The sequence below is a fragment of the Bactrocera dorsalis genome, chromosome 4 (genome assembly GCF_023373825.1).
Source record: "Bactrocera dorsalis isolate Fly_Bdor chromosome 4, ASM2337382v1, whole genome shotgun sequence".
In the NCBI taxonomy this organism is placed as follows: domain Eukaryota; kingdom Metazoa; phylum Arthropoda; class Insecta; order Diptera; family Tephritidae; genus Bactrocera; species Bactrocera dorsalis.
Window position 1 is genome coordinate 47,343,934 of NC_064306.1, and position 22,773 is coordinate 47,366,706.

The following is a 22,773-nucleotide window of genomic DNA, read 5'->3' on the forward strand; positions in this document are numbered from 1 at the left end:
ATAGTTATTAAGACGTTTTAGTATTTATGTAGTTGGGTCCCCATTGGCATCTATAACTGCTTGAAGACGCCGCACATTGGGATATCTGTGGCCGAAATTCAAAAATTTCATGTTGTCTGATTTGAATGAAAATTTCACAGTTTGTTACCAACTATTTATACATTATTTTCCCAAAGTATTAGGATTCTATCTGCATTAGTTTTTTGTCCAGAAATACCCAAAGTTGGTGAATGTAGAGAACATCAAAATTAGCAAAAAATTTACTCAAAAGTCAAATCATTGATAGAATAAAACAACTATTGAAATTCAACTTTGTTATTATTTTTCATTTATAATATGTATCAAAGAAAAAATTTGCATCAAAATCCATTGAAAAAAATAATGCATAAAAAATTTTGTGGAACAACATAATTTGGACGTCAAAATTTCAATGTTCTTCAAATTCAAAGTGGTGCATCTTTTTAGCGCTGTCTACCGCTGTCGACATACATATACCGAATTAAAGCCTGAAGTCTCAGCTAAACGATAAAAAAAAAATTCAGCTGCCCCAAATTGCCCCTCTTGAAAAAAAACAATGTCAGAATGTCACGAAGATGTAAAAAAGTTGCTAAAAGAGACTTGATAAAAGAGAATTTAGTTGTATGGGAGGTGGGCGTAAAAGTGGGCGGATATTATTGAAATTTAACACCAACATATATAATGTCATAAAAATGCTATGTACCAAAAATCAGTGCTCTAGGTCAAAAATTAAGTTTCACCTTATATGGGAGGTGGGCGTAAAATAAAATTTTTTAAAAAAATTTTTTCATTTTTTTCTTGATTGGAATCCAAAACAATGATGTACCAAATGTCATTGTCCTGCGACAACTCCTTATATTTTTAGCCGCAGTATGCACTAGCAGAAACCTATGTGCGCCGTGGAAATGATTCTGCTAAATTTGTCAACGCTGCAGATGTAATGCTGTTCCAAGGTTCCAATATGCGTTCTTAGAGTATAGCAGAGCTAGAAATTTGGTGTTTTCTAATTCTACGCTCGAAAATCTCCCAGACATGTTCAATAATATTCATATTTGGACTTTGAAGTGGTGTATTTAATTGTCTTGGAGTATAATAAAGCAACCAGTCCTTAACAATTTCCGCCGCATGCATCGGATCGTTATCTTGTTGAAATATCCAACCGGAACCAAGCCCTAAATTATCTACCAAAGGCTTCAAATTATGTTCCAACAGAGACTTATACTTATAACCGTCCATTTCATCTTCAATAAAGTCCAACTTTCTAACTCCAGAGACCGCAACAGCTCCCCAAACCATTACGCTGCCACCACCGAGTTTCGCAATTGATACTACGTTCTTCGGTTCAAGTGTGGCGTTAGTTTTCCTTCAAATTTTAGCCCTTTCATCACTACCAAAAAGGGTGAAGTTAGAATCATCTGTAAATGAAACTTTTTTCCAAAAATCCATTTCCTTTTCTTTGTGATTTTTGGCGAACTTTAAAAGAAGTTTCCGGTTTTTTCAGAAATAAAGGGTTTCTTCCGTGGTGTTCTACTGTGGAATCCATTATCGTTTAGAATTTTTTTTTATTATTCTTGGTTGGATACTCATTTGTGACGTACTTACTATGCGTTCGGCTAAATTTGGAGCATTTACTTTTGGATTTTGGTCTACTTCGTTGAGAATCAGGCTGACGTATCTACGAGATTCTTTTTTTGGGCGTTCACTGCGCGGTTTATTTTCTTTGGAACCATTATTTTTAAAGTTTTTAGAATTGTCTGTACTGTTGCTCGACTCAAGTTTAAAATTTTAGAAATTTCACCATATGATTTTTTTCTTTTCTTTCCTTTATCACCAAATTTCTTACATCAATTGATATTTCATTTCGCGGGGCCATTATAGCTACTGAAATGTTTAAACCACAACTAAATTCAATAAATATCAAACAATAAACATATTGAAATAAAAGAAAAATGCTAACGTTACCTTACTGTTAATATTACAATGTACAAAGTATGAGATTTGAACTGTATGTAGACTTTTGTCAAAGCAATTTTTGAGTTTTTCTTCCATAAATTTGTTGTTTTATGTTAAATAGAGAATTTTTTTAGTTAATTGTTGTTATAATAAATATTAGAATAAAACTGTATAAAAACATTTTTCTAAAAACTTTTTGTACTCTCACATCAATGGAAATAGGGGGTGTATGTAGACTTTTGTCCGCCACTGTACATACGTATGGAATTTTCCAGAGAGCGTTTGTCTGGATCCATGAATTAATTTTGAAATATACTGTGGTCAGACATCTCAAACATTAAGGTATTTAATATCCCAAAATATACCTTTAAAAAAAAAAACTGAACAAGATATTCCAGGTTCGATATTAGGCTTGTCAGTGTCCTGAACTCAACCCACTAGATAAACTCGTTAATCAAGTAGTTAAAGACATTTGTTTAGCTTGATTGAAGTGATACTCGTATGAAAGAAAACTAGGATTCTGATCTCCGCATAGAATGGGTGTGAAGTAACATTAAAAATTGAGGATAATCAACTATATACTATAATCAACTATATACTAGTTTTGTTTGTTATTTTTTAATGGTTTTAAAAGTATATTGGATTAGTAGTTCAAAATGATTTCGTACAAAGAAATAAACTACTTTTAAATGTGGAATTTGTCTCGGTTAAATTAAATGTAATTATACCCCGAACAAGGTATATGAGTTTGTAAAGCCCAGAAAGATACCTGGTGAGCTGCGTCGATTTCGTCATATTATATACGCGAACTAATCCCTCAGTTTTTAAGGCTTTGTTCTGAAACTTGGAACGTGTCACTTTTTACCCAAGGAACTGCTCATTTGCTAAAATCGCCGTTTTTGGACCACTATAGCGTATAGCTGCCATAAAAACTGACTATAAATTTTTTGAACAGAATCCATTGTATTTGAGAAGGGTGCTATAGCTTCATTGCAATCGAAGTTAACGCTTATGTTTGTTTCTAAACTATTTTTCGCAAAACTTTGGAAATTCTAAACGACATTTTTCGTCTGGCCGCTTAAATAAAGAGAAAACTACAACATAAAAAAAGTTCTGAACTGATGGAGTGTTTGAAAACAAACAATAAAAGCAAAATACGGATTAATAATAATCATGGATATAATGCCTACACAATGACCCAAGCATTACATGTTTGGTACCTGCTTTTGTCCTTTATAAGCTCGTGAGGTACCTACGGTATTCGTACCTTACGCCCAACCTTAATTTACGATTACTTAACGAAGATTGTAAGCTTGTTAGCTACCTGCGTAAGGTATAAAAAGGTGCGCGATAGAGAAGATTTTAAACAGTTCAACCTGTAGAGTTCTCTAGTTCACAACTCTCGAGCAGTAGCACAAACTTTTAATAAACCATTGCTAATACATCATCTTAAACAAAATCTACCAAATATGAGTGGTATGGAGTTGATAAAATGTGATTATGATTCTCTTGCACCCAAATCCGAAAGTTATATCAATGAAGACGAAATGGAGTTTAAACAACAGTTAAAGAGAAAATATAAACCAGAATCTGATTCATCAGCCGAGGATGCACGTATTTTGAGCGGTTACGATGGTTCACCGCTGAAAACACGTCTTAAATCTGACACGATCACAGGAGAAGATAAATACATAATACAAGAATTCGCTGATATTAAACCCGCGCTGAAAAATATCAAGAGTATAACTGATTCATCACCTGAGCTTGAAACCATAGAAAGCCACGGGAAAGAAACGCACGATAGTCCTAATATCAAAGAAAGAGTGTATAATATGGAAAAAGCCATGGCGGAGTTGAAGGAACATGCTCAAACCCAACGAATCTCTCTTTCAAAGGAATTTACGGGAACCTCACATAATTTTGCTATGATATCACCACGATACTCTCCCTCAGAAGAGCTCACGAGGGAACTAGAAAGTAAGTGCTTCTCTAGAAGGAATGAAGAATACAAAACTGAAATTATATATCAGGCTCAAGACCAGCATGATTTAATTTCCTCAGAAGAGCTCTCAAGCAAGTGCTTTTCTCGAAGGAATGAAGAACGCACAAGTGGAATTATATATCAAGCTCAAGCCCAGCATGATTTGGCTGTGATATCCCCAAGAAGCACCCTCTCTGAACAACTTACCAAGGAACTGGAATTTAGCAATGCTAGGAGTAAATTGTTAACTGATATAAGTAGAAACCAAGCTACCAAAATTAAATATCAAGCCGAAGATTTGGCTGTCATGTCCCCGCAAAGCTCCCTCTCGGAGGAGCTCACGAAGGAAATGAAGCGACGCATCTCAAGTCCAATCCAAGAGAAAGAAATGAAATCACACGAACTCACAAAGGAACTGGAACTTCACATTGCTAAAAATAAGCTCTTGACTGGAATAAGTAGAAAACGTAACATCGATATTAAATCTCAAACTGAAGATTTGGTTGTAATATCTCCGCGAAGCTCACTCTCAGAGGAACTCACCAAGAAAATGGAGCTACGCATCGCAAAACGAGCCCTAGAGAAAGAAATGAAGGCAGCTTCAAACAAGCCGAACATTGTTAAAACCGACAGCACACACCAGGACCGATATTCGCCTTACGAAATACCTAAACAAATGAGAAAGAAATACTCCCAAGTGTCGTTACCGATTACAACTGAAGGTGAAAATTTAGACCAAGAAGTACGTCGATCTCTAAGGCCACTTTTCTTATCTCAGATACAGAGAGAACAAGCTAATCTCATTGCAAGCGTTACGTCGGAACTAAAAGAGTGTCTAGCGAGAAGAAATGCGGAAAATAAAGACAACCCCCTCTACTCAATTCAGCCAAAACTTATATACCGAAACCAAGCTGCATCCCGTTCTTCAGAATCGACTAAATTAAGAATGCAAGCTCGAAATGTATAGATCATAGATATACAAAATTATCCTTAAGAGTATTTATAGATGGTTATAGTTATTTGATGTAGAAAAATAAAAATATAATTTAAAATAAATTATATATTTTAATATTTAATTAATGGGCTCTTAATTTTCAGAAATAATTTCGGGTAATTTCATTTGCAACTTTTAGTGCAGACATGAAGGTACTGTCATGGGGAAATCTCCCAGCAACATTTAAGTGTTAGTAGTGGGTTTCACGACTTCAACAAATATTGTTTTTTATTGTGCTATTTAGGTCCATAACATCTCTTGAATTTTGTCCCAAATGTTGAAGTTGGTCTTAGTTTTGGAGATACAGCGATGAAAAGTTGTGCGCTCGAGTTCAGCTATATAGTCACTTAAATCTTCAAAAGCATTTTTATCGAAACTGATCATCAAAGCAGACTGTCAAGATTTCTCGCGACATAATAATGAAATTTTAGACAGATCTTCGAGATATAATTAACAAGGTCTTGAGTAAAGGTTCAGTTAGAGTTATTTAAGAAAACGTTGAAATTATCACAAAGATGTTCACTTTTTTGAATAAACATGGGGTTGTTATCACCAATCTTATAGCTAATGAGCGTTAGGAAAAATTTGAAAGGAAAACATCCAAACTGACATGGAAATTTTTAGATACAATCAGTAATATGATGAAGAACGCTCAGGGGGTCATGAGTGATATCGCCCAACCTAGAGGTAAATTTCGATAAGACGGTTAAAACGACAAAATATCATCATGGAAACTCCCGAGGCTCAATGGAGTTGAATTGCCGATAAAGGGGCATACAAAATACCTGGGAATAATTTTCTACAGCTGGCTGATGTGAAGGAGAGAGTGAAAAAGCCAAAAGTGTCCTAATTTAACCTTATGATGCTCTGGTAAGATGGACCGCTATGAACAAAAATTCATACAGGAAACCGATGAAATGGGTACAGCGAATTGCTGTTTTCTGCACAATACATAGGAATGCTAAGAACCACACCAAGGCCGGCAGTAGAAAGGTTACTCAACCCAGCAAAAAGGAAATGGAAAAATTAGACTACTCGCTTTATTTACGAGAGGAGGTTCCAAGTTACACTAAGGGATGGTGAATAGCGCAGAGGCCTGCCTATCGGAACTTGCAACATCTATACAGATGGATCCAAAAAGGGCGTCGGAATCTATAGCTCGTAGCTGAATCTCAGGCGACCCTTCAAGCTTCCTGTATACTGCAGTTTCTTCTAAGCGGAAGCCTTTGCAGTTGGGAAAACAGCCAAGATAGCTAACAATGCAGGAAACAACATAAAAATGAGAAATATATACGTCAATAGCTATATAGCAAATAAGACAATAATTTCATATCCCATTACGTCAGACAATGTCTTTATAAACAGGGAAGCAGAAGATGCAGCGGCTGCCGGTGGTTGTTCTAGGCCACATGGGATTCCGGAAAATGAAACATGTAATGAGATTGCCAAAAACGCGATCCATTTGGCTACCGAACAAGTACAGGAAATACGGAAGTCATTAAAAATGATACATAACGAAATTTCGGAAAGGGCTGACAGGCAGATCAGCGCTAATGGAATGCCTTAGATACATGCAGGATCGCCTAGATCAATTGCAAGAACCCTTTTTGTTATATAAACCTGTTATTTGATACACATAAATTAGCAATGGGATACTGGTAGACTAAAAATTTTGAAATAATAACTAAAATCGGGTTAAAAAACATATGTACGAGTATAAGGCATTGTGAATACTATACTATTGTTATCATAATCTGATTAAAAACTTCGTTCGTTCTAAAACACAAAAAACAAGAAGATTCTTCATTACTAAGGATGTCGTTATCGGGTTGACCATTTTCAAAAAAAAATAAATAAATAACAAAATGGCGTCGACTTGAAAAAGATTTTTTTTTATCGATTTTTTCGACCTTTTCGAATTTTTTAAAATTACTTCAAATCAAAAGTTTTGGAAATTCAAGGCAGACACGCATTGTACAAAGAAGATATATACCAAATTTCAAAGGAATCGGTTCCTCAAAAAAGGTAGTTCCGGAAGAAACGCGTTCAAAGTTTAGGAGACAAATCTAATGAACACGGACGCTACTTCACACTATTGGCAGTATCTCTAAAAATAAGTCCAATTTTGTAAAATCCTTCCAAGGTCATATTTTCTAAACTTTCAAAATATGCTAAAAAAATAAAAATCGATTTTTTCAAAATCCTAGACCAGGAAACCCTGGCGTTCACTTAAGCAATTCATCGTAATCTATCGTATTTCGGACCGGAAGATTAACACACACCGACACATTGTGACTGACGTGTTGGTCAAATACGTACGGAAAGTCAACGCTGATTCACCGTAATCGTCCCATTTGGCTCGTATGAGTTTTCTCTTTTTTCAAAACTGAAAAGTTAGGCTTGTGTTACAATACAAAAATGATTTCTAAGTGTGGTTTCTCTAATTTTTAATATGTCATGATCTGTAATTTTGTATTCGGTAATGTTTACAATTTCATTTTTAATGAACAACATGGAAAGTTTTTGTAAGTCCGGATCAATTTTGATCAGAAGATATAAGTATAATTAAAAAAAATGATCATTCAAGCACTTAATCATATATTTATCGCTTTCAGTCGAAGCATATCTGGGCCCGACACTGTTTTTTTTAAAGGGCAGCCAGATCTAAGTTTATTTAACAGACATTTTTGTGGTGTTATGTGAAACCAAAAAAATGGGAACGAGGTAATTTCTAGAAGTCAATAAAGAAGTATTTTGTTTTATATTGTTCTAAATAAATTGTAAACTTCTAAGGTGTTGTTTTCTTAAAAATTTTTAATATCTACAAACAAAATTATCAATTAAAAGAAAATTCTAAATTCTACATTATTATTTCATCATCCTTGATAAGAATTAGTAATTCTCCTCTCCTATCATTGGCAAAGTTTTACTATAAGGGTGGCGGCGCAATGATACCCGATGGCGTGTTTTTCTTGTTTTACTGGTAATCCGTTTCTGTGGCTCATCTCTTTTCGCATTTTTTATACAGATAGCGTATGCTCTATCCCAAGTACATGTAATAGGCTTCTTATGTGGTTCTATCTTCGATTCGCCATCCTTCGTAATTGAAGCAGGTTTTACCGAAACCGAATTGTCCGCATTGTTTACAGTGGGCTTAGATGCACATTCCTGGCATAAATCGTAGGCACGATCCCATGGATACGAAATTGGTTCTTTTTGTGGTCGTTTCTTAGACTTATGTTTCTTCGGAGTTGTAGTGGATCTTACGGAAGCCAAATTCTCAGCATCATTGTTTATACTTTGAGCAGCACCTTCCTGGCATATAGCGTAGGCCCGATCCCATGGATAAGAAATGGGCTCTTTATGTGGTCGTCTCCTGCATTTTTGTTTCTTCGGAGTAGTAGTCGGTCTTACCGAAACCGAATTCGTCGCATTATTGACCGTAGGTTCAGAAGCATCTTCCTGGCGTATAGTGTTGACCTGATCCAATAGAGATGTTGTCGGCTTCTCATCAGCGCGGATATAAGTTTTTGATTTATGTCTACGCAGAGAAGGTGACACAGGTCCCTCGTTTAATACTGGACTAATGGTTGGCAGATCAGGTTTTCTTAACGTAACCGTATTATGTTGGCTTGGCGACGTTGTGCTATATTCACCATGGGAGGCACTTTTTTTTGAATATTGAATACCCATTTTTACGAAATTTGTTCTACGTTTGATACGTTGTGACTTGAGGAAACTGTGGATGCTGACTATGGTAATACTCGAGATCACTGAACCTTTTATAGCCGAAAAATATTGTGTTAGTGTTGAGAAAAGTTTTTGTTTCAAATCATCTTTTAAAAGATATTGAAACTTCACAGGTGAAAAAGATTGTAGGTACAACTTAAAGGTTACCTTTACTTTATTGTTACCTGCGAAGTTATTAAAGCCTGCCTTTTTCTCTATACGCCTGCTTTGTTATTACTAATGATTGTCCTTGATAAGTAGAGCATTCATCAAAATTTAAGTTTACGGAAATTGTGGTTTTTAGGTTCTGAGTCTTTGATTTCCACTTACGAGCAATTTAATCTTTTGTTTTTTTTATAAGCATTGGAATACCCCAAAAATGTGATAAAACCGGTTTCGAGGCAGGGTGAAGTTTGACGTGGGAACCCTTTAAAATATATAATATTTTATATATATAAATGGCCAGTATGATAATCTGACTCGATTTCGCCATGTTTATCTGTATAGTATACGCGAGCTTGTCCGTCATTTTTTTTAAATTTCGCTCTAAGTTTTGGAACACGTACTTTTTTCCATATACACAGCTCCTATAAAAACAACTGATCCATCAAACTCATGTTCTTGCGAGGAATCTTTTGTATTTGGGAAGGGCACTGTAATCTCGGTGCAACCGAAGTTAACTTTTTTTCTTGTTCTTTAATTATTTTCTGCATCAATTTATAAATTTAAACGACGCAAATAATCCGGCCGACCGATTTTTCGAAATTTTTTAGAGAAAACTACCCCACGAAATGTTTCCAAACCCCCGGATATTTTTCTGTAAGTTTTAAGGTATATACTATGGATATATGTATATATACAATATATAATATGGATATATTAATATTTATACATATATATTTTTCATATATTGCTACATTCTTATTACAAATATTTGAGTGATTTCTATTTTTAAGAGTTCACTACTATCATTTTGTAAACAATTTGTATATATTCAGTTAAGCATTGAAAATTGAATTATAAAATAGAATATAAAATAATCCAAAATACTTAATTTTATTAAAAGTTCATTACCTCAAGTCATATAATTTCCTCAGCAGTGCACCATACACAGTCTGTGCCACATGATTTATCACTCACAAACAAATACATATCACTTTACACCGGTTTATTCATTTTCGAATATTTTTTTATGTCTATTTTCGACCATCTTTTCAGACAAGCATTGTTATTCCACCGTAATAATTTTCATTTAAATGCAAAAGTCATATGAGAGCACATGGCAGAACTTATGGAAGTCGTTTATTTTCTTTATTCTCGGCTACGGTTGCTTCTCTAGCAATAGTTATATGTGGTCACCGCCCAAAACATAAAACTGTATTATTATAAATCTGGAAATAAAAAAGAATATGAGAGATTAATAGAGATTACCTTAAGGACATAAGTACACATTTAATTGTAAATAAAATCTAACGGAATAATGCAGAGATATTTAAAAAAAACAAAATTCATCTTTACCCGAAAGGTGTTATAATACAAGGATTACCTTGTATAGACAGGTAATGAGTTTTACTTGTTTTTTCCTAAGTAAGCTCGGTGAGCTACCTGCGATATTCGTACCCTTACTCACTCCTCACCTTAACTAACGACTATTTAACGAAGATTAGAAGTTTTTTAGTAATCTAAGAAAGGTATAAAAAGTGCGCGATAGAGAAGATTTTAAACAGTTCAACCTGCAGATCTCTCTGGTTCACTTTCTCCCAAGCAGTAGCGCAAACTTTTAATAAATCATCTAATATCTCATCTTAAACAAAAACTACGTAAAATGGGTGTTCAACAATCGAAGAAATGTGATTATGAATCTATTTCATCCAAATTCGGACGTTATATCAATGAAGACGGAAAGGTGTCTAAATTTCTAATTTCAGGAGAAAGTATAAACCAGTATCTGCTTCACCAGCTGGAGCCGCTGCGGCTGCACGTATTTTGGGCCGTTACTCTGTTTCACCGCTGAAAAAGCGCCTTAAATCTTACTTTATCACAGCAGGGGATAAAAACACAAAACAGAAATTCGCTGATATGAAAACCACATTGAAGAATAACAAGAATATAACTGGTACATCACTTGAGTTAGGAACCATAGAAAACCACGGGAAAGAAGTCCACTTTGCATATACCAAAGAGCGCACTACCAAAAAATCCTATCACCGTTTAATACAGAAAATAAGCTCGCAGATCTTAACAAGAATTCCGTTGGAGCAAGTGATCATCATGAAAAAACTTATGGTCGACCAAAAACAGCGTTTGGCCCAAAGGTGCAAGGAAATAGAAAAAAGTGCTGCCCCGCAGCAGCAGCTACCGAAGAAAGACACTATAAATTATAGTTTGAAACTTCATCATAGTCATAAATAATTATTTTAGTTTTGAAATAATATATAACAGTTTTCTGCAGATTATTTGTTTATATCTTGCTTGCATACTTTGTGCATAGGATCTTTGTGTGTTGACATGATGGTCCTATCATTTGGAAATATGATTCAGAAATAAATCATATGCAAACCGTTTTAAAAATACCCGTTCATTTATTATTAAAACTAGTTCACTCTGCGAACTAAAATTGTCTTAAAGTATTATTGTCTGGAAGTTAGAAAAAATCGATTTTTTTTTTTAATTTCGATATTCAAATCAAGAAACACTGTACATTTGGTTACACTGAAGTTATAAGCCCTGTACAAAGGAAAACTTTTCTTACAATAACTTGATTCGATTATTCACATGTATGGCACTGATTTGATTCTGCCATGCTGCAATGTCATGATACAGCCTTGAGAACTTGTACGCTCGAGGCTAGCTAAGCTAAGTGCGCCGTCTTTAAACGCGTTTTTCTCGAAACTGTGTTTTTGAAGTCGGTTGGCGAGATTTCTCAAGAACTACTCAACCGATCTTCATGAAACTTTACACAGGTCTTAGAGATATAGTTCTTAAAAACTTGGACGAAGGAGTTTTTTTTCGACTACAACTATTTGAAAAACAAATGTCGCGAAATTTTCACAAAAATTTGTTTGGAAAAATGTCTGCCAAAAATCCAATTTTCATTTTTTTTCCTTCCTCCAAGTTGTAAGTTAAGGTGTTAACTAAAACACGTAGCTTTTCACTTTAGATGATTCCTTAAAGAGTTGTCCTGCCAACGCGAGCGCATCTTTTTTACGAGAGATAACAGGAAATTTCGTCGCAATGGCCGAATTTAAAACATTTTTCCGAAAATTTCAGAAATTCTTTGTTAATAGTGTATGTTTGTGACAATGAAAATTTCTAATAAAATATTCAATTTTTTTATATGAGAAAAAATAGTTGAAGAAAGACTGTATTTTACCCGAAGAAACCTATGTAAACCTCTTAAGCAATTTCCTCTTATTTTTATTGAATTTCAAAGGTCTGCCACTCGAACTATGGTTGCAACTCCAGAAAATCGATTATCTGTTGCTTTGCACTTTCTCTTCTATAATTTTTCATTAACCTTCTGTATTTGTTGTTTATTAAATGCAAAATGCGTGTCAGAACAACAATGTATGTCGCCAATGCAGATTACGTAAATACATCACTGTTCACAGTTCATTGAAATTTCAGTCGTAATCTGCTTTAATTGTTGTCGGTGTTGTTGTGCAACTTGGATCTGACGCCCCGAAGTGCAGTTTAAAATTAAATGTAGTAAAGGTCGTTATACACACTTTACAATTACATCCCTTTTAAATTGACAATGCGTTCGAATGCTGCAAGCGTCTATAGACCCTTTATTTCAGTGCTATTGTTTTAAGTTTGAATTATCCAGTAATTTACTCCCTTGATAAACCCAATTTCTCGCTTTTTCTCTTTGCAGGTTATGCTGTGAATATGCGCCCGCGGCAAAACTCGGTGTTCGTTGGCTCCAGCCCCAGTCAGTTTATGATGCCACGACCGCCGCGTAAAACACGCTCCGCCATGGACTTACATTCGATGGTGCTGGATGAAGCGGCGGAGCAGGTTTAAATACATTTCCATGTTTACTATGAAGCACACCAACGCTTAAGATCGACCCTAAAGTTTCTTATGTAAAAAATATGAATGTTTTTGCTCACTATCACTCTCAACTAATTGAAAGAAATCAATAGAATATTTACTCCAATGTAATTAATTGTTTGCTCTCGCACTTGTTATTTGCTACAAGTCACTACTATTTACCAAAACTATGTATACTATATTATATATATCTTTTAAACAGTATATATACTTACGAACATATTTTTATGCTTAAGAATTCTTCCTATTATAATGAAATAATATTATATAAGTTGCGTTCTTATTATAAATTTATATGAAATTCACGTTTCTATGACTACTATCGAAACTTCGTCTTATTCTAAGCCACCTACTAACTAAAGAAACTATGTATGTATATGTATATACCTAGTATATTACGTGAGTAATTGAGTGTTTTATACATTTTATATGTACGTATATAATATACTAGTTATGAACTCTCACTAAAAATGGAACGGAAGATGCATTGACTTCGAGTCGTTATATTTTTATATGCACACTCCTTGATATTATAATCCAGAGTTGCCGCTGTTAAATTTTTTCAATATTTTCTGCGTAGAAAAATATGAAAAGAGCCGAATTCGCAAGTAAATTTATTGCTCGCATACCCTTGGCTGTCATTGCTTTCGAATCTCTACCAGTTTTGTATTTTATTTGCTTTTTAGAAAATACTATATTATATTCATATCCACTATTGCGCTGGATTTAAGAAATGTTTCTGATAATATCTTCACAATATGAGTAAGTATTGAAATATATTATAAGATGATCAAAGAGAGATTTATCTATTGAACTAACTCCAGTAAAATAAACTTAGTGGATTGGCTACCGTCGGAACAATCTTGCCAAACCTTTGAACAAGGTCCTATTTTCATATAAGTTATTATTAACTGGTATTCTTGGTCACTTGTTGTGGTATTATTAGCGAAATTGGAAGATTTTGGAAGTCGACATATATACATATGTATATGTACATATATTTCGTATTACGAATGTTACATATGTATATATCATCTAATAAGCAAAATGAAGTAACATCACTTTTCATTAGTTTACAGGAGAAGGAAAAATGATATAATGAAATACTCATAATGAAAAAAAAAAAATTGAGTTTTGGTTACGAAATAGTTATATACTGGTTATATATTGGTTATATCTGACAGTGGGAGGTTAAAATCTTATAATACATACATATATGTATATTTTATAATATGAGGTATCAAACCGAAAGCAATAAAAACTGAATCTAGATTTTTTTTTTGATGATACGTAGTTTTGCATTTCAGGTGACGATCTACAATTTCAAGAACCAATAAATAATAATACTCGGCTTTAGGATAGACTTGATTAAAAGTTCATAAATGCACTGCAACCTATGATCTATTGTTTTCTCGCCTGCTATCACAACACTTAACACAATTGAATCCAGGAGGCTTAATAAAGATACTGAATTATTTGATGTAGCTCGCTGATTCTTCTTATAACTACACTCAATCAAGAAGCATGTGTTTCTGTGTCTCTGTTTAGAACTTGACTATTACTGAGAATGATTATACGTTCACCAAGGTAGTTGATTATATCTGTATTGAGCTTTACTAGTAACAGCTTTTTCCAACGAAGCTCAGGCGTTTGCTGTGGGTAGGGAATTCTATGAACGCTTTCCTCCTTCCGTAATGTGCGGATTGGTGAACAAAACAATGATTGGAAGGTTAGGTTAACTTGGTAGGCCAGTAAATCATACATAGGCCAGTTATAGTCCTCAGTGGCCTCACAATCGATACTCCAGTGATATCGTAGGGCCCCCCCAGATGCTTACAGCGTAGTAGTCTTTTCAATGCGAGACAATTGCACAAAGATGCTCCATTATTTCTCTCGCGCCTTGCTCTAGACATTTTCTGCAGTCTTCTCGATCTGTCAGCGCCATTCTGCGGACATGTGCCGCCACCAGTGACCAGTTAGGTTTTTTTACTTCCTTTCTTTTATTCAGATCGTCGTATATACAATGCGTGGTTTTCCTAATGTCGATTTCGTTCAATTTTGGCAATCTCGGTCACTATTTCATTGCCCTCGATGCTTTGTGGCCGGGCATCCCAAAACACTTCTGGCCGATATGTGATACGGGATGTATGGAGTGCTGCTTGACTGTCTGTGTAGATGTTGTCTCTGGAAACAAGTGTATTAGAGGCCAGCTCCGTGGCTTTCGCAACACCAAATAGCTCAGCTTGAAATAAACTGCAGTAGTTCGGCAACTTAAAAGGCTGCTTTATGCCTAACTCTGGACATATATGTATACCAAATCCGTTTTCTCCGGGTTCAACCCCAGACAAAATTGCCATGCCCAATTCTGGATTGTATTGAGAGTGATGGTCATAATACTGCTAATGGTCTATAGACACCTACGTTATTAGGATGGCAATGCATCCGCATATGCCACTATCTTAGGAGCGTTCAAGTTCCTTAGCAGTTTATTCACTACTAATGTCCATAGAAGCAGAGGTATCACTCCAATTTGTGGAGTATCTCTACGCACTTCTTTGGTTATTCTATACTCGTTTCATCCTGCTCTTATCCGCCTAGAATTCAAAAGGCTTCTGATCCACCTTGTATGGCAAATTTTGACAAATTATCTTCACAACAGTTGGCATATGTAGCTTATTGTCCGAGACAATTAATGCTATAATCTTCGAAGTATTGGTTCACATCGGACCACTCTCTCTGCCTCTGGATTTAACAGTCGAGCAACTCAATGTTTATTCAGTTGAGTGTGTATATAAAAATATTTTTTTAATAATTGCAATGTAAATATGCTTTGCAGAAAACTACTAATTAGTAAATAATTCCGTAAATTACGCGTAAGACGTTCCTTAAGAGAAACATGCATACGTATACAAGCGAAAATGAAAATGTATATATTTTCGTAATGATTTAATTAAGAAACTTCAAAGAAATGAAAAGCTTTAATACAAACCAACAAAAGTACTGGCAAACGAGTAAATTAGCGAAGATTTGTGGTGGTAGTTGTGTAGAATTAAATACAAAAGGGAAATATCAAGCAACATAAGCAAGGGTTACAATAAAAACAAATATACTAAATAGATCTAAGTGTAAAAACAAAAAAAAAAAACAAAAAAAAAAATTATTTAAAGTCAAAAATAAACTATTTAACTATACATATTTCTTAATTTTTGTGCTATTTTACACAAACGTTTCAAATAAATACTACTAATACTAAGCAAAAGCATATAAATACTTATGTATTTTTTACAATATATGTACACATGTAAACAATTATATATATATGTGTGTCTAGCAAGCGTTTGGTCGTTGAATTTTTCTACTTGCAGTTTTGTTAATTGAAAAGTTTTCAAAAGTAGTTTGTTATATAAAGTTTATAATATGCGAAGTGTAGATTTATATAAGCACTTAAAAATACAATATAAAAAAAATAAAACTAAATAAACAAAGTGGCCAATTACTACGATAAGTGCAATGTAGTGCAGTTATTATAGTAGTATGAAAGATAGTGGAATTAAACTTTTCATTTCTCAACTAATGACTATTGTATTCTATTTCTATTAAACAAACAAAAATTTTATAAAAGTTTTGGTTTCACACACTGAAACCAAAACAAGAGCAATGGCAAAAAAGCTTTATGAAAATGTATAAAAACTAAGAAATAAGTGCAACGTCGGATGGACTTCTGACGTTGTCATCGGGCAAAGAAGTTAGCATAGTCGGTACATTATGTAATAAGAATTAACAACATATGTATGTACATAACTATTTCACAAATAAAATTTTAAATCAAATTGTAGCATAAACCATAGAGATTTATAAAGTTCAAAAATAAATATTAGAAGTAAGATATGGGAAAAAGATATTTTAACATTTTCAGCTTAGTGCAGTAAATCAAGAACAAAAAACCAAGTCGACAAGGTTTTTGGTTGACCTTCCTTTTGGATTCCCTTGCTTTATATTTAATAGAAAACTAACTGGATTTCCAGATTTTCGAAGATTTTCAAGAAATATTAGTACTTTTTGGTAATTTTACTTATAATAATCCTCAATAAATACCAATTGAAAAAGCAAAAAAAATTTTTGGGGTTTAGTAGAAACTAGGGTAATGTGAGGAATATTAAAGAAGTTTTAATATTTTATATTACACAAAACTATTTATTGCACTTCAGAGTACTTTCAGTTCAGGGAAACCCAAACAGACCTCATGGGGTTACGGGTTTCAAGAAATTCAACAGATTTTTTTATTGTCTTATTAAATTCCACAACACCTCTAGCATATTGTCCTAAATTTTAAGTTCATCCGAGTAAAAGTTTCAAAGATACAACCTTGAGAACTTGTGCGCTCGAGGCTAACTAAGCTAAAGCGCCGTCTTTAACCGCCTTTCACTCTAAATTGTGTTTTTGAAGTCATTTGGCAAGATTTCTCGAGAACTACTCAACCGATCTTCACGAAATTTTACACAGGTCTTTGAGATGCAATTCTTAAGGATTTAGACGAAAAAATTTCTTTTTGATTACAACTATTTGAAAAAAAAAATCGCAAAATTTTGACTACAATTTTTTTTTTTCAAAAACTTTAGAATTTCTTTGTTAATAGAGTGTGTGTGTTTGTAACAATAAAAAATCTAATAAAAGATTCCGGAGGAATCCCATGTAATAACCCTTTAATAATACTCTAGTTGTAAAGAGCTTGATGACGTTCAAAATCCTTAGATGTTAGCTGAGGACGTTAACCTTGTTTGTCGAAATAAGACACCATGCGTATAGCCCATATAGAAGTTTATGAAAGAAAGTCTTAATTTTGTAAGCGTTGTCGGCTCCGAGAATGACCATGTTCCAAAAGGCTTATAAACGTGGAATCACCACAAAACTTCGACTCCAACAGACCACATACTCCATTAAATTTTATTGATTTTGCTCTTCTATCGACTATAATATGACGAAAAGGGTATTAAAATATCAGACCAATGTTTGTAAATATTAATATTCCGTAAAAATCGTAATTTTTTTTCGGGTAACTATCCATAAAAATCTCCTCCGATGGTATCGTATAAGAGATTGAATTTGTTGAACAAATTATGGGACGTTGTTACAATATCGATATAATTTTTTTTAACGTAAAAAGCTCATTGAGTCCTTCGGATTTCTTAACACCATTTCATAGAAAATGACCTTGCTTCATTCATAAGTTTTCCTTAAACAACTTTTATCCTAGAGTTGCCTAATAATTTTTTCTTGTCGACTTTTATAAATTATATTCCTATTATACAACTATATACATTTACGCATATGGTTCAAAAAAAACATTTAAAATATTTATACTTTTGAGCAAAAAATATGTAATTAATAATGTTCCAAATAAAAATTATTGTTTATAAGAAACAAATATCATTATATAAAGTTTGAGACTATAATAAAAAACATATATACAAAGCAAAAATAAAAAGAATATTTTGAATTTTTATTAAAAACTATCTGTTTGCAAGAGGTAAGAAATACTTGGAAAGCTACTGAACAGAATTAGAATAAATATAATGATATGGCGATGAAAATATATGGCAACACTGTGCAATCTGACATTTCCATTGGAAAGTTTGACATAATTTTGCATAACATCATTCAGAACGTTTTGTCATTTAATCGTGAATTGTTTTATTTACAGGGAATTAAAAAATTCATCTCGGCCAAAAAATGGAATTAACTCGTGAACATTTTCGTGCGATCATTTTTCACAACTTTCGACGTGGATTATCACGACAAGAGTGCATCGATGAACTAAAATCTTTGTATGGCCATAAAGCACCATCCTATAGCACTGTGAAAAACTGTTACAGCGAATCCAATCGTAGCCGACGCTCGCTCAAAGACGAATTCCGTGAAGGTCGTCCAAAAACAGACGTTGTGCCAGAAAACATCGATGCCGTACGTGAACTGATAATGCAAGACCGTCATGTAACATACCTTCAGATAGAGGCATGCCTATGCATTTCTCCCACCAGCATACATTCGATATTGCATGAACACCTGGCCGTAAAAAAGGTTTGTTCTCGTTGGATCCCGCACAATTTGACAATCGCTCAAAAAAAGGCTAGTGTGGATTGGTGTAAAGAAATGCTGAAAAAATACGATCGCGGTGCTTCAAAAGACGTTTATAAGATCGTCACAGGTGACGAATCATGGATCTATGCGTATGAGCCCGAAACAAAACAGCAATCGACCGTGTGGATCTTCCAAGACGAGCCAAATCCAACGAAAAAAGAAACATTTTCGTTGTTAAATATGCCTATTTTCATTATTAGGCCAGAAATATATATAGCAGCCCTCGTATGCGCCTCCGCGACTTTGTAGACCAGTGCGGTCTTTCTAAGATTTATAGATCATCCTACTCATATTCCGTTGTGCCTGTGCACCGCCCCATTCTGCCATGATCGTTTTTTAGCAGAGAAGTTTAAACATGCTTAAAGTCCGATTCAACCCCAAACCTATTGAAAGCTCTAATAACTGATTCCGACAAGAAGTTGTGAATACCCTGTCGATATAGAGGAAATTTTCCACTCCAAACTGCTTGGTTTTTATGGTCATCTCGAGCCAAAAGAGTGCAAGGCAGTCCCCACTGACCTACCATGCAGTGACCGATGTAATGCAGTCTTGAGATAATACCCCTTAAGTACAGATAAATCAATTTCATTACCATTTTCAATAATAAAGCGGAGAGACTGATGGGTCTAAAAGATTCCCTGAAATAACAGTACAAAGATCAGATAATCCAGAACAAACTATTATTTAATGCTCTGTTGACAATGCCATTTATAGGATGGATAAAAACTAGTAAAAAAAATTGTTCAAAGCAAGCACTGTATTCACATTCTACAACCCGAGAAAGAACTTATTGATAAAATCCTTCAACTGAAAGCTAACGATGTCAAAAAGCACATGTAGTATTTGATCTAAAGCCAGCTAGATAAAACCTTAGAACGGTACATAGACCTAATAATAGTTTTGAGCTCTAGGTTCAGTTATGGTGCTCAACCAACAAATGGTTGTAAAGGCATCAGAGAGATAACAGAAGTTATCAACCTTTTTTATGGATCGACCAAACCATTTTGGTTAGTGTTTTGGATATGAAGGGATTTTTATCGCTACACTCGTACCAAAAGTGTTAAATCTTTTCCAAAAATGATTTCGAGTAAAGATCGCAAAAGAAATTCTACATAACGTAGCTAAGGACCCAAAATTATTCAAACGCTCCATTACTGGTGATGAGACGTGGGTTTGTGAATATAATGTCGAAACTTTTCATCAGAAGACTTTCCCAGCCAAAGGACTGGTAAATGAAACATTGGATTAAGGGTTGATATGCTTTTGTAACCATTGGACCCTATTTTAAAGGCATTAATAAAGAGATCTGTATAAAAATATGCGAAAATGTAACTTTTTTGGGACGTGGTCAAATTTGATCAGGTGGCATATTGATATGAGGAGTTATATGTAGATAATATTTTTAAAATACTTTAGACTACTTAAAATAGATTTCAAACCAACTCTGAAATAGCTACAAGCCTAGGATTTATTTAATGTATTAACAAATAATCAAGGTTTCAGCCAGACGCTGAAAAAAATTTGTATCTCCAATTTTAAGATATCTTCTTCCATCTTTTGCTAACAGAAAAATCAATACCAAGTAAAATTCTCCAAAGAATGAATTTCGGTGTATGTAGTACATATACAACCTTACATTGTTTAATAGTTAATAACCCCTCTTAACCCACTCGAAATGTTCAATTTAAAGCACGTTCGTTCTTGAAGGACCAAGAAACGGTAAAAGTAGTTGTACACGAATACACAAATACATGAGAAACCCCATCAATGTCAACGAGTTGACAACAGCTGATGATGGAATGACTGACGATGGCACTAACTTGCTGACTGGCAGACTGATTGTAAAGCCAATACAATACTAGGGTCGACGCTTAACCGAAGTAATATGTATGGAATTCGAGGGAAAGAACGATTAAATATGCGTGTGTGTAGTTAGACGGCGAGCAATTATAATTGGTAAAGCAGCAACAAATCGTTAAGCAGGTAATGATGACGTTGATGACTGAAACGACTTTAATGATGATGGTGGCGGCGAATAATGATAATTGCTTTGTAATTTTGGTTAATTGCCGTTGGCCTTCGATAAAATGTGTACACACACACATACATACACACATACTTTACACACTCGGAGCTGTTATACCAGATTAGTATGAGTACGTACTTTCACGCTGAAAATGTGTTCATGAATCATGCAAGCGACTGTAGAATTCACAAGAGGTTAAAATGCGAGGTAATGAGCTTTAGTTGATGACTTTGCAAATTGATGATTTGAAGAACAAGTCAACTATTGTAAAATATGAAAGATCAAGTGGGAGGATAACAGTTATTAAAATATTTATGATGATGTGAGTGATTAAAACGTAAAGAGCATTTAATTAAAAATTTAATTTAATGCGAAGATAATTAAATGTATGCAAGAAGAAAAAGTAAATGATTTGTCACTCATGCGCAGTGGAGTACCTAGCATATTTTCTTACATGCTATTTAAAAGTCAAATAATAATAACCAGTATCTCTTGGGTTGTTCTACATACTAATATTGCTAATTAGGAATGGAATATGCTTTCAAGGTTACGCGTCAAATTTAAGGTCACCCTCTTTGACTTAAAACAAAGAGGTTTAAGCCTGTAAAAAGGAGAGTATAAGTTGAGCATCAACACCGTTCTAAGACGACCATCGTCCCATTCCCAAGGCTTAAGTCTCGGCCTCAGAAACCTTACACTTGAAGGCAAAGGGATAGAGATGACCAACATGGTCAAATATCTGGATTCCAAGAAAGTAGAGATGAGCAACATGGTGAAACATCTTGGTCTCACGCTGGATTCCACTTTGCGGTGGAAGCAGCATGTTGACCTGACCTTGGACAAAGCGACTAATGTTGTGCAATCGGTTGGCTAGAAAATACTGGATCTGCAAGCCAAAAATCGTTAGGTGGTTGTACGCCATGATCGTGCGACCGATAATCACATAAGAGGGGGTTGCCTGGGCTTCAAAAACTTCGGTAGGCTCCAACTATGTTGTATGTATCGGCATGTCGAAATAAATGCGCACTTGCTCGACGGCAGCACTTGAATGACTCATGCCTGAGCTCACACCGCTTCATCTAGTGATCAGTCAGGTAGCCAAGTACACACTGCTACAAATGACAGCAGAAGGGTTAGCAGATGTAAGGTAATCTTGCCCCAACGGACGAAAGAGTTAAGAGTTAAGTGGTACTATACCATTGAACTTTCTCCCAAGGGACAGCCTTACTAAAAGGGTTAACTTCAGAAAGACGTTTAAGGATACCCTAGGCAGCAGGGCTGAATGGAATGATTCCACTCTCCAGCTAATGCTTCGGAATAGTACGATCAAGTGCTACACTGACCGCTCAAAAACGATGCAGGAAATCGGTGTAGGAGTCGCAGGACCACGCACCAAACGCTCTAGACAGATTGGAAGATTTCTGAGCTCGTTACTTTTTGCAAAAGATTCAAGTCTGTTAATACCAGACTACGCTTCATATCCAAAATATTGACCAAATATACTGAGTCGATCGATAAGAGATCTTGTGATCCTCTGCTAAATCTTAGATGCCAACATGAAGATTTTCAAGTCTGTTTTTCTTATTAATATTTCGATGCTACGGTCTTTTACAGGAGGATGGACGACTCGCATGAGGTAAGTTTTCGATGCCTTCACTGAAAACTTTGTGCCACCTAAATACTTATGTTCGGGATAAGGTAGACTCCCCAAATCTTTTCTGCAACATTCTCAATAAAAATTTTTTCGCAAATTCGTTGTTAAATTTTTTTTTCTTTTCTTGGCAAATATCACTAGACAAACTTTTCTGGTCATAAACAAACAGCTGCAAAAAAAATTCTAATTGGCATATGGAGGTCAAAATTCATACTAATATATAA

General features: G+C 34.6%; 1 protein-coding gene across 1 annotated transcript in view; it reads left to right on the top strand.

Annotated features, from left to right (window-relative positions):
- LOC115065799 (uncharacterized) overlaps positions 1–17,403 on the top strand; it is a 216,590-nt gene extending 199,187 nt beyond the window's left edge. The window contains exon 6 of the mRNA XM_049455232.1: positions 12,553–17,403. Coding sequence (XP_049311189.1) covers positions 12,553–12,701 — 149 coding nt within the window. The 3' untranslated portion in view covers positions 12,702–17,403. The remainder of the gene's footprint in view (positions 1–12,552) is intronic.
- The last annotated feature ends 5,370 nt before the right edge of the window (positions 17,404–22,773 follow it).